This window comes from Lepisosteus platostomus, chromosome 10, assembly GCF_059453375.1.
Source record: "Lepisosteus platostomus isolate fLepPlt1 chromosome 10, fLepPlt1.hap1, whole genome shotgun sequence".
NCBI lineage: Eukaryota > Metazoa > Chordata > Actinopteri > Semionotiformes > Lepisosteidae > Lepisosteus > Lepisosteus platostomus.
This window is the reverse complement of record NC_142620.1, coordinates 11,642,664-11,659,507: the sequence shown is the minus strand read 5'-3', so window position 1 is coordinate 11,659,507 and position 16,844 is coordinate 11,642,664. Positions and strand designations below refer to the sequence as shown.

Sequence of the window (16,844 nt, the reverse complement as noted above, 5' to 3'; positions counted from 1 at the left end):
AGTGTAAATTAAATGTATCTTTCTCATTACCCTCTTAGCGCTGAAGATAAGACTGATAATAATTATTATTGCACATGCTGCTGATGACTGTCGAGGAGCCAAGTTTTGATTAGCTGCTTTCTGTGGGGCAACACAACCTCCTACTGGTGTTCTAATTCCCTATTAATATTCAAAAGGGGAGAATGTCATTCATTTATAACCTGCTACTCTGTGTAGAATAAAATAATCCTCGTCAGGACAGCAAATCCAGTCAGGGCAAAGCATATGTTTGCAAAGCAATCACCCAAAAGACTCGATTCATGACATTTGCAGCAGCTATATACCTGATACATGTTATACATTCTAAGCAACATTTTTAAAACTTCAAGCTTGAAAAGGGCCATCTAAATAAATGTTTTCCTTTGGGTTCAAGTGCTCACTGTGCTATCAGTAAGACAAGTTACCCCCCCCCAGACTTCCCTGCCCCCTCACACACACGGGATCAGGAGTGCAAAACGTGGATCATGATTTCTCAGTCTAAGCGATACTTATTGTTGATAACGTTCTCTTAGTCTGGTGTTCGCTGGGGTTGCCCATAGGTATGACACTGACAAACGCTCACTTTTCTATATGTGCTTCTGTGAAAAAATTCAGGATGTTTATTTCAGCTCCAGTATTTCTGGAGCTCCCCTGGATTAGAAACTTGTTCACAGCGGTTTAGGGTGATAACACTGAAACTAATTCCCATTCTAATTACTCTGCGTACCTGAGGACACAGATAAAAAGTAGAATAATGTGTGATTTACCAGCAGGAGATAAAATATGAGAAAACAGATTACAGCATGTCTTTAAAATGATGCAACGAAGAATAAAAAGCCAAGCTATTTTAATCTGAAACATGAGGTAGAGTAAAGGCAGAGCACTGAGGATCACAGAAACCATTGTGTTGTTATTGTTGTACAGAGCAGATTTTTGTGATATTTATGATAAAACAGTAAACATTCATATGTTAAAATGGATTTACGTGTACTACACTGTACCTAGGTGGATTGGTCCATTCCTAAGTAGAGACAAAATAGTGGTATTTATCATTGCAACAGCAGTCATCATAAATAATTAATCAGTCACATTAGGTTTTGCAAAGTAGATGACACTGCATGAGACTAAGTGGAGGAATGTATGGTACAGCATGAGAATGTTACATCATGTTTTATGCAACAGATGGAACACCAGGATTATTGTGCAAGGTAGTCAGTGCAGCAGTCTTAATTTGTCAAAGCAGACAGCCAATTAAACCGGGTGTCAGAGATGTAGCTCAGTGGTACAGTGTAAGCTTTGCATGTGTGAGGCCCTGAGTTCGATCACTGATGTGTCCAGGTGTTTCAATCATCCAGACTAGATGGGATGAATGTCCCCTATTTGTGTGTAAAGTTCCTTATGTCCTTAAATAAGCTCATCTAGATGCTTTTAACAGATTACCGCCGTGATTGTCTTTTTAGAGTAAAAAATAAAGACAGAACCAATAAAAGGGGGACAAAGTGAGGTCGAGCAGTTGTGTGTTTTTCAGCCAATAACATGAAATGTTGCTTGAACATTCTGAGAAAGGTAGTGTGTGCTATTTACCGTTAAAAGGGGTGTTTATCATCATTAGGGATGTTACTTAAAGCTCTTGTTTAGCAGGTGCTTTTACATTTAATCATAGAAAACACTTCTATAATGGAGCCAGTGAATCATAGCACAGCAGTAGTGTACATATCTCCTACCTAGGATTTAAAAACTCCTCTGCATTGCTGTGTGCCAGACAGATAAACAACATGTGACCTTATTGTGGTACTGTAGCTAAGTAGCTTTAGATGTGGATAATGTTTTTCAAAAGCGAGATGCTGAAAAAGCTTCACTTTAATACCATAAGTTTTACATATGTACGTTTACATTCTGCATATATTATGGTATCACATGATAACATTTTTTTATTTCCTGAGCAGTAGATGGCACTGTTCGCTTTTAGCAATAAGTCAACTAATATCATAATCATGTACATCTTTTAAACAAAAAGTCATTTTTAATAGATTAAAAAGAATTAAAAAATGAATCATTCCTAAATTATGAAAGTCATCAATGATAATTCTCACCATCTTAAATGCATGGTTAAAATTTCCTTTGCTCTGCAATATTTTACTCCTGTTTTAGAAGTTGTTTGGAATTAGTTTTCAAATTAAACTTGATTGCTTATATAGCATCATTCTATTAATAAATAAAGCAGTTATTACTTAGAGGAATACATTCCCTTTTAATCTCAATGATGATGCATGTTTTGCATGCAACCTGATGCATGAGAACAGGAACTTCTGTATGCCAAGGGTTGTGGGAGCAGGGAACAAGGTACTCTGCTATGTTGCTGAAGCCATTACCCTGGCTTCTTTCACGAAACAGCTATATAAGATCCTTAGATCAATTTTCTACTATTAAACAGGCTATATGAGCCAAAATGCATAATTTCTACTTGTTTATGTTGTTAACTAAAACTTAAACAAGTGTGCGAGTGCAGCTTAGCTGACATCTCTTGTTTAGTCAAAAGATAGAAATGAATTAGTTTCCTGTGTCAAAAGTGGCATTTTAATATTCCAGGTAAGTATCCCGTCCCATATGTATCAATGTGACTACAACGTCATTCATTGACTGTCATATCGGCTGCTATACACATTTATATTGTGCTTTATTATCCCAAGCTTTATTGTACTTGGGATGATTTTTTATGCACCGTGCTATGTGCATATCATAAATCAAATGCTGTTAGACAGTTAACAGATTATGTGCTGATGTTTAAAGCTGTAGAGTCCATTTACCTGCATTTCAGGACCAGTACAGGCAGGCTGTGTGTGCCTCAGCCAACTGACCCTTGAGGAATCTGACGAGTCCCTTGTCAGAGTCTGGAGTATTTCAGTCTCTATTCCCATCAATCTTTTTGTATGAGACTTTCTTGAGATATGCTAGTTACTGTCTTTTCATAAGCTGTCTTATATTAGTATCTAGGAGGTAAGTTGAGATCATTAAATGCATTTACATTTTTCTTGCTCCATACTTCAGGAATTCCTGATTGGAGGAAATAACATTTTATATCCAAAAGATTTTCACTTTTTTTAAAAAAGATACTACATAATATCGTTATCATAGGTATAGTTTCTGAAAAAAAAACTAAATGCAAGAAACAGGTAAGATCCCATTACAAAGCAATTTCATTTCAGTTCAAAATTCTTTATTCATCCCCATTCGTCCATTTCAGGCTTTACAAAATTTAAAATAAGTCAACACCAGGGAATGGGATATTTCTAGCTATGAAACTTTTAGTATATTATCAGAAAAACTCAAAAAGTCATGAAAGATGTTTCTTTCATCTCCATAATTGATAAAAAGAGCTTGTAGCTCTTGAAGCCTAAAGTTTATTAAAGCACAATGTAACAGGAGTCAGTGTCTAATGTGGAGTTCAGGCACTGAAGAATAGCACGTCTTCCATCTCTGAAAATGCTATAATTATCTGTAGTAGTCTATAGCATGCTGCTTTTATTAGTATCTTTAATAATTCCTTATTGCCTGCCTATGGTTTAATGGTGTCATTTGCCCCTATGTCCCTTCATTAAAAGCATAATAAAGTGGGGCTGTTGTGGGCGCATTATCTGCAGTGATTTAGTGGACTGTCACTGGCAGTCATGGAATCAGGAATCAAAATTTACTTTCAACCCCAGGGCAATCATTTTAATCATGTTTGCTTGCAAATGTGGTTTCAGAGCATGAAAAACAGTTAACTTAAGAAAGCAGTTAGCTGTTGTTTGTCATATTTTCATTAGATGATGCCTTTGTTTTACAAACTCCTCTGTGTTCTTTTTTTTTCTGTGACTTAACCTTAATGTTGGATAAATCATTGGACAGCTGATCTTTGGTATGCCTAGTAACATGCTACAAGGAAATGTAGAATGGATATTGAAATAAATCTTTTGGTAAACAGTACAGAGTTACCTTTGAATTGAAGCCTCTGGCATTTCCCCAGATGCTTAACACAGCATGAATAAAACGTACATTTGTATTCTTTTAGCTGGTCTTAAGACTTGCGTGATTCCAAAATGTGCCATCAATGTGCTAGGTCTGAGTTATCAAAGATTGTAACCTCCTCATCATTATGTAGGTCCACGTTTTTCTTATAATGGGAATGTCCGAGAAAATAAAAGGTGGATGCTCTATAAACACAGAAGCCCAGAACCTCTCTACCATCAGTTCTAAAAAAGTGTGGTTTACATTTAACACTAACCTGGATGCATGTACTTTCATAATGTGTACAACAGTGTGGTTGTTTTCAGTAGCTTGCTTTTATTCTGCAGCTTCTCTTATGATAATTTTAGTTCTTATACATTACATAAAATAGCAATAAAGCATGTTACTTGACTAAAATTGAACCCTGAGAAATGATTTGACTAAAGGATTTATCGTGCAAAATGTTAAGACTACTGTATAAGAAGAATATTTTTGTTTAGCATATCATTTTGAAAAACACAAAAAATATTTTGTTCCTTAAGGACTGTGCTTGTGTTGACAAAATGTGAAGAAAATGACCAAAAATTAGCAAAAGTGGAAGCATAATGGCACTTAAGGACTCTTAAGTACCAATTAAACCATAAAACAAACCAAAATGTTTTTACCCAGTTACAGTGCAGTGCTTCAACATATTACTGATTGCAAAATAAATTAGTCTGTTGGCACTTTTCCAGTCCTATACTACTTCCTTGTTTCCTGAATTCCTTGATTAAAAAAAAATATATACTATGCATGGACACATGGACAAGTACATCAATAAAGCGGGAATGTCTTCATAAAAACAGTTAAACTTAATTTGTTTTTAGAGGGGTAATCGTTTTTACTATTTTTTAATTAGTGGCCAACTGATTCATTTGCAACAGAGAGCAGCTTGTCACCACTAGAAAATACTGTAAGAGTTCAATATAAGTTGATGTGATCTGTAGTAATATGGCTCTGTGCTGGAGGTGATGTAGTGATCTGTAGTAATATGGCTCTGTGCTGGAGGTGATGTAGTGATCTGTAGTAATTCATAATTGTCCTAGAGGTATCAGGCTGTAGACAGTTTTGCCACAGTCACTCCTTTAGTCAGCTGACATCCTTTCATACAGTTGTTTAGCAAATCAAATGACCCATAGATTATTCAGATGATATGCATGCATAAACATACAGTAACTCCCTACCAGCAAATTGATTTTTTATAAGTTTATTATAGCTTTGTGCTGTGACTGGAATTTCTGCTATGACTGAATTTAAAGTAGTCTGGGAAGCTCACTAATTGCATTTTCGTGGAACTGTCACTGGAGTTAAACAGGATGGCCTGAAGCTTGGTTATAATTTCGTGACTTGGAGTTTGAAGGTGGTTGTACAACTTAAAGAAGTCTTTAGAACTGCAGTATAAAAGTTGAAACAATATTAATTTTATTGTTATTGTTAAACCTGGATAATTTGTATCAATTTGTTACAATGTAGACTATAACAAGTACTTTTAAAGTAATTAAAGCTATTTCAAATCTTTTATTTCACGTTCAAGATGCCAACAAGAATGGTGTATAACACCATTCAAAGTCTCAGCGTTCAAGGTCTTATAAAAATGAATTAACAATGAATATCTAAGTGTCAGAATTCAGTCTCGCACAATTTGTTCACAATGGTGCATTGGTTAGCATTGCTGCCTCACAGTGCTGGGATCCTGGTTTCAATTCCTGGGCTGTTATCTGTGTGGAGTTTGTATGTTTTCCCCTGTGTTCACATAGGTTTCCTCCAGGTGCTCCGGTTTCCTCCCATGGCCCAAAGGCATGCTGGTTAATTGGCTTCTGCGAGAATTGGCTATTTAATTAACTTTACCAACATTACATGATGCAGATCACGTGCATGCTTAATTTCAAAAGGTGTAAGGAGGAGATTAGAGATACTGGAGCTTCATTTTTTCTAGACAATATTGCAGCATTCATAGGTCTCTGTGACCTATGAATATATGAAATGTGACAATACTACCCCATCCACATTCCTGGTTTTCTTCTTAGGTAGCCTGTGAAATATCATGGATCTTAAATGTTTAAAATCATTGTGATAATGGTTGACTGTCCATGCTAGCCCAAATGAATTTCCCAACAGAAGTCTTGTTGCCTTCTGCTGTAGAAGTGTTCAAAAGCATTCTGTTTTTGTCATGTGATAAAATGTAACATTTGGTACGCGCTCTGCATTTACAAATACAACCTAAGGCCTAATTCTCACAACAGCAGTTCTTAGCCTCTTGTAATACTAATGGGCTTGTATTTATTTTTAATGGTTTAATATCCAAGGAAGTACTGCAAAGCATGTGTGCTGGGGGAAGAGGAGGTTGGAAGGGAAATTTCTCATTATTGCAGTTGACCCTTGATAGATGTTGCCTGTCAAGCAGCTTTACAAAATCATCCCATTACTCCCTTATTGTTAAACCCTGTGAGGCTTGGTGAAGACTTCCCAGTGCTTAGTTTCTCGCTAGTCTGAATACCTGTTTATTCTGTGTGAGAGAGGTTTAAGTTTGGGTCATCATTCCTTCATTTCATCATAATTGTGGACCCACGGATGGGCAAATGTTCATTTTGCATCATATCTGTTTTCCTCTAGTCCTCACATTAACAAAGCTTTTCACCACTTAATTAAATTTCCTCCTCTTATTTTTCATGTGAGCAAGGTTTAACAGCAAGTCAGGCGGTGGAAATAGACGGTATCATATTGTAAATCACAAAGAGCGTCCGAGCTGTTTTTCAAAATACCATTGTGCCCTCCTAGTAAAAATGTATGTTTTAAATTCAGGTATTAGCTTCTGATCTATTGATTTCCTGTCACTACTAGTAGAATGTAGGATGGATTTTCTTCCTTTTAGGACTGCAATTGTTACATAGCTGGGCAGCTGTATTTTTTTTAACATAAATATACATTTGATTTATTAAAGACCAGCGGCTCAGGAAGGTCTTCTAGAAAACAATGGTATAGATTACAAAGCACAGACTGTGAAATTCCGTAACGTTAGGTGGGCACAAGATGCTTCTGTGTTCAGGGGGAAAAAAAAGACGAAAGACTATCACAGAAGAAATGTTTTGTTATTTATTGCAGATCATGTGAGACTAGGCGATCCCGTTATAGTCTTCAGGCACACACTGTTTGTCTTTGTCAAGGTCCTTCAGGGTGTCAGAGAGGCAGAGAGCCCGAGGTTTATGTGTGGCTCTCTGTAGGTGTATAAGGATTCTGTTTGTGTGTGTATATGTCGATGTTGTTTATTTTCAAAAGCAAACAAGTATTTTGTCTGTTGCAAATATCAGGCACAGTAAAATAATTCAGCACCTATTCTTGATTTCTGTAAAATAACATTCTATCATGTCTAAGAGGCTTCTAACTTTAGGTCAGAGGTCAGGGGAACTACACACCTTTTTTACTGCTGAGTCTTGTTACGTTCTTGAAGCCTTAATTGACCCAACAAACAGATTAATATGAACGTTTTAATTCCGTTAAGTTCCCAAACATGTTTTATATTGCCTTTTAACTATTGTGTTTCATACGTAACTCAAGACTTTAAACCTTAGCAAAAATGCGGGGATTCTAATTATGAACTTGTTTATTTTATTAAGGATTCTCAAGACTTTAAACCTTAGCAAAAATGCGGGGATTCTAATTATGAACTTGTTTATTTTATTAAGGATTCAATTAAATGCAACGTTCAGCAGGAATGAAAACAGAAGCAGGTGTGTGGGTTCGCTGCAGAAGGGCTGGGAAAGCCTTGGATAGACCAATAAGCTGCAGTATGTCACTCAGTGGCTGTTCAGGATACATTAGGATTCTTGCTGTGAACGAATGTGGTCAGTTTCTCACTGTCTCCAGCTGAGATTTCCCTCTGCTACACACAACTAGTACACTTTCTTCCAGAGCTGTCAGTGGCTGAGTGGCCAAGCTCCAGGTATGGCTATTGTGTGTGGTAATGACTTCTACGCCTGTCAGAAATGTCAGAGATTTTTTTTTTTGCAGCTCAGCATAGAAGGTGCAGAAGCATCAGCATTGCTTCAATTAATTCTCTGTCTGGAGGCAGGAAAACAAGCCCGGGAGAGACTGTTTATTTTTTTGAGTTATCCATGTACTGTTTTTTACAACAGGTTTCTGCTCCACTACAATTCAAATATAATTACTCAGTGTGTGCATATATTTAAATCAACTGTATCTATGAAGGTAGAGATTATGGGCGATTCCAGGAGAGGCCTTCATCAGGAATTAACAAAGGATGCTGCTTCTGATGATGAGGATTTTACAAGCAGTGCTTGTAAATTAAGTTTGCCCATTGAAACAGTGTATTGTGAAAACAGCGCATTGTAGAGCAATGACATTTACCACCTATACATGTGGGACTATGAAGAACCTGTTGTCATGGAAATCAATAAAAACATTAGATCAGTGCTTCTGATCTATTGTACTTGTCAGCCTGTGGCTCACCAAAAGACTTTAAAATAGCCAGCACAACATATTGTACTTATGTTTAAATAAACACACATTTCTTTTAAATTGGAAACATACTATCATTTTAAAGAGAAACATTTGGCTTCACTTTCTTTACTAGAATTTCAGTGTGAATTGTGAGCTTGTTTCGGTGGACAGAATATATGGTGTGGTGCTGGAAAGAGAGGGTCAGAGCTCTTGATCCACACTTGTTAAACATGATCTCATTAGATTCCGCTGCACAGTCTGTGAAGCACTGTACTTGATGACATCAATATCACTTGTGTCCTAGGGTATGACATCTTGTAGTTATTGGGAATGATGCCCTATGCTGTGTTGTGTGTCAGGGTTGTCCAGATTTGAAAAGAAGGTGGCATTCGGTTCGTCCAGCTCAAAAAAATTGTTCCAGATGGTTCTATTGAACCCAGCATGCACCAGATGTCCTAGTTCCATGATGCACACTTTTTACAATGAAGTTATTTGAATGGGCCAACAAAGTTTGTATATTCCTTCTAATTAATGTAATTTCCTAATTACAGATAATACCACTGTTATTACATCTTGCTTTGCATTCTTATTATTTCAGTTTTTTTTCCTGTACCTGTGAAGTTAAGCACTGCCACCATTAGAAAATAAAAAATCCTGATCTAATGCTGCACAAGATATGCTTTAACCACCCCTTGAATACACATACAAATGTGATTGATAATCCTATTGGACATTAGGAAGTTGCAGACAATTTGCTGTAGCAGTTATGAATAGTCATCAGTTTCTTGTTTAGCAAGTGACGGTGGTTGCTGGTAAAGTGAAAGAAAAGTGTTTTCTTCGCTTGCACAGCAGTAAAAACAGCTTTATTGACAGTATGTGAATCCCCTCATTTATCACTGGCTGCCTTTTCTTGTATTTTTGTGTCTTTCTTTATTGGATGTATCTAATATTTTTGGTGATCATTTTTTTTGTTTTAAAGCAAATCCAACAGTACTAATCCAACAAATTTGTTTCTTTAGGCCTCTTAAATATAAGATTTCTAGAGCATGTGGGTGAAAAGCTTCATACTGTATATTGCTACAAAAAGGCTTTACGAAAGTATACAAAGAATAGACTGTGTGGATTAATCAGTGAGTAAATTAAATATTCATAACCCCCAACTTATAATGAGTTTTGCCAAGAAAATACCAGAACATTTGGTATGTTTACAGTTCTTTGTTCTCTGGTACAGCTTTGGTGAAAAGAGTATTAACTCGGGTGCAATGGGTTAAACAAATATGTATTTACAATGGCAATACACACACTAAACTACACACAACATAAACATACAACAAGTTAAACTTTGTACAGATTTTCAAATAAGGTGTCCCTGAGGCATAACATCCTAACCACCCCCAAAAAACCCAGACTGTTACCAAGTATTCACATGCTCTAATATAAAGCCTACAAGGGCCAAAATAAAGCTACCTTCTAAACCAACAGACTGTGACCTACTGTTAAATCTCTTTCTCTGTAAATCTGTATGTTACAAATTGAATGGGAAACCTATTTCCTGTTCCAAGAAATGCACCCATATACCAGGAGAGGATGTTTGTAATAAGGGCTCCTCCATATAAGAAATCAGAGTTTCTTAAAGTCAACAAAATAGCAAGCTCTCTTTACAAGGTTCAAACTCTGGTCTTTCTGGATGATCTGGACAAGGAGCTCTCATCTTCAGTCTTCTTCTCCTGTCCTCTGTGTGTTTCTCTCTCTTTTTCTTTCTCTGTACCGGCTCGTTTTTATGCTGTGTTCCTAGTCAGTTGATGACACTCAATGATTTACTAAGACCAGGGCTGAATATCCATGATACATTGTGTATTTATCATTTATCCCTTTATATAATGATTTTTACCCTTTTAGAGAAAGATAATGAGGAACAGCAAGGGCACTTAAATTACAAAAGGAGTAAAACTCGTAACTCCGCTGTCTAGGGGATTAAAAAAACTTACTTTAGAGACAGGTCATTGTGGAGTTACATTTTTTTTCCTTTCACTTTCATACATTTCTGTACAAAACCCAAAAATTATTTTACTTAACATTTAAAGTTAGGCACCTAATATTCTAAAAACAAGAAAAATAGTTCCTTTTTAACCAGGTTATGAAATATCTGCAACGTTTTTATTAATTAAACTGTGTTTTATTAGGACTGATAAAAAAAGAAACCTTTTTAATCTGTTTATGCTCAGTGTTTAACATTAAGGCTCTAAGCTGTTAGAAATTCCTGGTAGCTGATGTTAATGTCAAATATGTCTGAGATAATTATGTAGTGATTACAACACATTTCCCATGCCTACAGATGATTTGCAATCTTGTAGCTCTCTCACATTCAGCACATCACTTCTTGTTAATAATTAGGACTGTTTGAGTCTGGGGAATTCCTAAGATAGCACCAATGTTTCATATTCCGTCAAAAATAAAATTTTGAAAATGGGGGGAAAAAATCGTATTTCTTGAAATTTTTTTCCCCACAAGAAAATTACTATATCCTCTGGAAAGGGGGCTAAAAATATTGTGATGAGAAAGTCACTGCCTTTTGATGTGGAGTTGTGCAGAATGGTAAAAAGGAATTTAGAACATTAAGATTCTGAGCGTATAACAGCACCCCGGCCGAAACTCTGAGTCCTGGTTATTACTGGGGATAATGGGATTGTGTGGTGTGTGATTGTGTGATGACGTCTGTGGCAGGTAAACGAAGCAGGGAATGGACAGACCCCCAGGGGCAGGGAGAACTAATGCAATTTAACATAGCCCTCCCTGGAGCTCTATCAAGTATAAAGGGATGCAGCTTGACAGGAGCTGCTTTTTAAATCTCACCAGCTTAAAATAAGAAGCCGCTCAGTGACCTCCATTCCATATATTGTGATCCGTGACAGAGTTCCTGTAGCCATCAGAAAAAATGTACAACCTGCTGTACGTGTTCTTATCTTCAAGACTGGATACCACAGTTGCGTATACGTTTAAAAATATGGTATGATTTTTTTCTGTAAGACAGGAGGAAACAATTTCTAATGTGTTTGTTTCTTCTCTCTCTCAGGCCTGCAAATCATTATCAGTGTGTGACTCACACTGGGCAACTCTTCTGGGTGGAAAAAGACCACCTTTATCATATTATCACCGTTTCACTTTCAGTAACAACAGCAATTTGCTGTCATTTAGAAACAAGGAATATCTCTCTTCAGAAGTGAGGCAGCCAATGATTTTTTCTTTTAGTATGAGCTACTAAAAGTGTTGTATTTTAAAAATGCAGACTTTTTCAAGATGAAAAAATTCAAGGAATCAGTATGCACCATTATTTGTAATGCTAATATTGTATTAAATTTAAAGAGATTTGTAGAATACTGCCACCTAGTGACATATTGATGAGATGCTGTTTACAGCGCAAAGCTGTGTTTTCTACACCTTTCACTTTAATCACAGGGACACCACGGGGATTCACCAACAGTTTGATTTAGTTAATTTGTGTTATTACCTTTAAGTTCTAGAGGACCAAACCATTGATGATTTAGTTAGTTTAATGTCTCTCCAGTATAGAGAACCTGCTTTCTGCTGAATGAATCAAGGTACTGGGGGATTGGTGAAGAAAAGAACAACACAGCCTGGCTCACTCAAAGCTGTGTTGTAATTTAGATGGGAGGCAGGGGATTGAAAAGACAGATCCCAAGGAATCAGTCTTTTTTGCAGCGGCAGTATATGCTGTGAATGCAAACCAGTTAGAGAGAGTGTCTCTTTTGTCAACCAAAAACCACCAGTCTCGAGCCTTGAACCAGCTGCAAAGTATGAGTTTTTGCCCTCTTTCAGTGGAGGTTTTTAGGCTCTGCCTTGTGCAATCATTTCTCTACATCTAATACCCAACCAGAAGCCTGCTATTGTATCAGTCAGGGTTTTGTTGTTACATTTCATGCACCTGTCTAAACGGGAAAGTAAAATTAGACCCTCATATTTTTGTAGTGCTTGCCTGGCATTGTAAAACATGAAAGCCAGTAAACTGTTTTTATTTCAAGCACTCTTTCACACTGCCTCTCAGGGAGAGTCTCAGTTTGTTATGTGAAACAGAAAGAAATGTATCTGCATTTCGCAGTCTTTTTCAGTGTAATTATATTTCAGTGTAATTATATATAACAAATTCACAGGATGGGCAGACTGTCAATGAACACTGAAGTCCTGCACTGGCTTGTTAAATCCTCTAGGGGAGATCTGCTGTACAAATTCAGAGAGAGCAAGAAGAGATGCCTCCTATTTAATGGAAATGTGAAAAATGTTGCTTCAGAGAAGTAGGATACTGGACAAAGATTATCTGGGGAAATACATTTGATTTCAGACAAAGAGCATAGGGTCATTATGGGAGAAAAGCTCAAAAGAACAGCCACATTCATTTCTATTTATATGCTTACTTTAGATCAATCTCAGTGCATAAGAGATGGGATTAAAATATTAATTTCTAAAGATGTGGAAAAAAATATTTTTTTACTGTAAGAGTGTGTAGTTTGTTTCAACCAGCCAATTTTAGAGAATATTTGGAGTGAAACCACAACCTGTAGGATCAAAGAGAGCCACTCTGGGCTTGAGCAGATAATTAACTGGCGATATTTATGAGAAGAATTTGATTTGTTCCACGTCTTTATGTGGTATTGACACCGGAACACTTGTTACTGTGCTTTTCATTTATACTGGGTTATAAGGCGTTTGTAAGTGTCATCCAATTTGGGTCATACAGATAATTCACTAGGTTTTTAGAACAATTCGAGTACATCCTTACTGTTAAACCTGACCTACAGAAATGGTTGGATTGTGGCGGTCCACGCCCAGTGACTCTAGTCATCATTAACTTGGCAACGAGTTGTGTATTCCCTTTTTGGGTTCTGCTCATCTGCCATAATGTTTGAAAGCTGGTGATCTCAAGACTGTTTTTATTTTGTCTGAAGCTGAGCCCGGGGGGGGGTTTGTGGGAGCGGAGAAGTGGCTGACTGGGTTTGCTGTGTGCGGTCCACAGGTCTGGGACGGAGCCGGAAGTGGCCGCCTCTTACGTCGCTGCTCCTCTCACACCGGGGCGGTGCGGGATGCGTGCTGGGCTCCCGGCGGGAGATACGTCCTTAGCGGCTCTTTTGATTCCACGGCACAGCTGACCGATGTGGAAACAGGTAAGTGGGACTGATTGACAGGCCACCGGCTAACTGTTACATTCTCCGAAATTGAGTGTTCGAAAATGACAAAAACAGCGAAGTATAGAAAAAGAACTACGTCTGTGTGCAAAATAAAATACAGTTGTGCCATGCGATGGACTGCGACGTATCCTGCCTTGCGCCTGTGGCTTCCTGGGATACGCTTCGGCTCCCCTGCGGCCCCATATTAGATTAAAGTGGTTAGAAAATGTATGTACGGTTTGAAAATGTTTGGATGGATATTGTAACGCTATGGGGTTCAGGCGGGCGCCCTTGCTGCATCAGGTCGGCCCCGCACCATCGGGGGCTCGAACCCAGGACTCTGGCATCACTCAACAGGGACCCAGCCCGGTGAGCTAAAGAGAGATCTCTCTACAGCCCAGTGGCTGTAGTCCTGCTATTACAGGGAAGGGCGATGATGTCACCGCTCTGGTAAGCCGGCTCTTACACAGTGCCTGTCGGCCATATGCGTTACACTCTCCCCTGCTTAACTCGCCGTCCTCGGTAAAGGGCTATCCCACCCCGCTTCTGACGCCAATGTAACGCTTCGGGGTTCTGGCGGGCGCCCTTGCCGTTGCCGCTTACGGTCGGCCCCGCAGGGGTTACAGCGCTGCACCTACACTAACATAAAAACACACTAAGGGAAGAGACTGTCTCCCAGTCTCCGCCAACTATATACAGTCCCGTAGCCCCGCCCCCAGGCGCTGTTCTCAGCCCGCCTTGCGTGCGCATGGCTTAAGCGCCCAGTGTGGCGCTACAATATTGTAACGCTCACGGGGTTCGCCGACAGAAAGAAACAGGCCGGAGGCTCTGGCACGGGTTGGCAGGACATTCATTAAAGACGCTGAGGGGGGTTACACACACAGAGACAGGGATATACACCTACACAGACACAAGAGGGAAGAGGGCGTCTCCAGCCCTCGTCCCACTATATACGGGCGGGTAGTCCTGCCCCTCAGCCGCCGTTCCCAGCTTGCCTTGCGTGCGCATGTCTACAGTGCCCCACGTGAGCGCTACAATATGTAGCAAACTCAGTGAAGTCCAGCTGATTTAGTTGGCCGTCATTAAGAGTGAAGAGAAAACTGAAGCTTAAGTGTGTTGGATGACTATGCTTTGCACAATAAGTCTTAGTTGGCAAATGTTTGTGAAAGTTCAAGTAGGCAGCTGCGTCAGCATGCTTTGGCTACAAAGGAACAGGTAATTGTTTCTTCCATGCTGAAAGGAAAAGAAAAAAGAGACAATGTTTCAGCTGTGGAGCCTTTTTCAGGTGTGAAGAAGGCTTCCTGAAGGAGGCTCTGCAGCCAAAAACCTTGTGTCATTTCTTTTCCTTTCAGCACGGAATAAATGTTTGTGAATATTGCTCTGGTAAATGAAGTGCTTTATATTTGGTGTTAAAAGTACTTTAGCATGTGCATTTACTGCTAATAAATAGCCAAGGTCAAATCCCAGAATTCTAATTAAATGGTACAAATGAATTCATAATAATGTTTGAAGAAACAGTTTTAGAGCAAATTTAAAATACAAATCAATTTCAGTCTTTTTTTTTCTCAGTGCAATGGGTTAAAGAGTTCAGATGGTCACCTCACCCTCTGCATCATTTATGAAATGCGATTAATCTGAGGCTGTTCGGAGGCTTTATTTGATATTATCTGAAGGCTTTAGCAGATCAGAATTAGCTAAAGGTTAAAAACGCTTTAAAAAATTCAGCAGATTTTCATTAGTGAATCTCTCTGCTCCCTGGGCTGCCGGGGGTGGGGGGGGTGCACGTCACACTGTCTCTGCTCATTATCAGCAGCCACAGAGACGCTCTGACAGGTCCGCACTTCTCTTCTCTTGGGTTCAGCCCAACTATTGAACAGCTTAAAAGCGCATAGAATTAATTTACTCAACCCTGTGCATGCATCTCTTAATGCCCTGTTTTAAAAAAGGTTGAGTTTATTATTATTGTTTTATTTATTTTTTGCTTTTCTTTTAAAAAGAAGAAATTGTTCCAGAACTTCAGCGTTCCTGGAAGGCTTTGCGTAGTCCTCCCGCGCCCCCACTGGGAATTTAGAGGGACGATGAGTGCTCTCATGCAGCTCAGAGACTCACTGCAGCGATTAAGATTAATTGTTCTTTCCCGAAGGAAAAATGAACCAAAGTGCTCCTCTTCATGGTGATTGATTACTTAAGTTGTTCAGACATATCCCTGGCAACATTAGGTACAACAAAGGAAGGGTTTGAGTTCTTTGAAATTAGTTGCTGAATATTGTAATGTTCACAAACTATTTTGGCTTTGTATGTAAAAAAAGTTAATATTTTATTCATATATTAATATATCCATACCTATTAGTATATACAGTATATACAGTATAATTTTATATTATATAAGTATACTGTACGTAGGGTATAATTTAAAAGGGCAGGTTATTACGTATTGTACAGCCCGAATCATGCCAGCAGTCTGGAGAGGGGAAGCAGACTAAAAAAGTCTGCATCATCAAGTCATCTTCTTTTCACATTTTGCCTAGAAATTTGGTCTATGGGGTATCTGCACACATTCTCCCATAAGTTCTGCTAATATTATTAGATATTCTGTATCTCTGCTTTTATATTTGACATTATAAGCTATATCTGTATTGGTTTGGCTTGTCACTACACTTAATTTAATTTTGCAAACAAGTCAAGTGTTTTTGTCTTGTGTGCTGCACATTTATATGGGACTGTACCTATGGGACATCTATGTAAGGAAGGACAACATTTGTTGTTGGATTTGGGGGCTTTATGATGCCTTTCTATCTGTCTTTAATTACGTCATAACTTTGTTGTAGTGCTTGCAGTGGCTTGTGTTTAATTAAAAGCATTTTGTTTCCAAATCTGAGAACCAGTGGTCTGGATAATCTGCGTTGCTTAAAAATCTAATATAAATGTAATTAAAAATCAAATTAAGCTAATTAGTGCCAAGTGTAAAGTTGAGTGCTACAATATCAGTCCCAGTGTGCTGATTTGATCATGTTACACCAGTGATAATACTATTCTTCACAAATTAGGACTCTGTTTGCACACACAATTAGCCACAAAATCCTGTAAAAACATTAACATAAAACATAACATTGTGTTCTAGGCACTAGAAACTATGACCGTGTTCTGTGTTTTTCCGCTTTA

At 38.2% G+C, this 16,844-nt stretch overlaps 1 protein-coding gene across 3 annotated transcripts in view; it reads left to right on the top strand.

Moving 5' to 3' along the window:
• Positions 1–16,844, top strand: part of wdr25 (WD repeat domain 25) — a 38,380-nt gene that overhangs the window by 9,942 nt on the left and 11,594 nt on the right. For all 3 annotated transcript variants that reach the window (XM_088648138.1, XM_088648137.1, XM_088648140.1), the window contains exon 3: positions 13,532–13,679. In XM_088648138.1, coding sequence (XP_088504264.1) covers positions 13,532–13,679 — 148 coding nt within the window. The remainder of the gene's footprint in view (positions 1–13,531; positions 13,680–16,844) is intronic.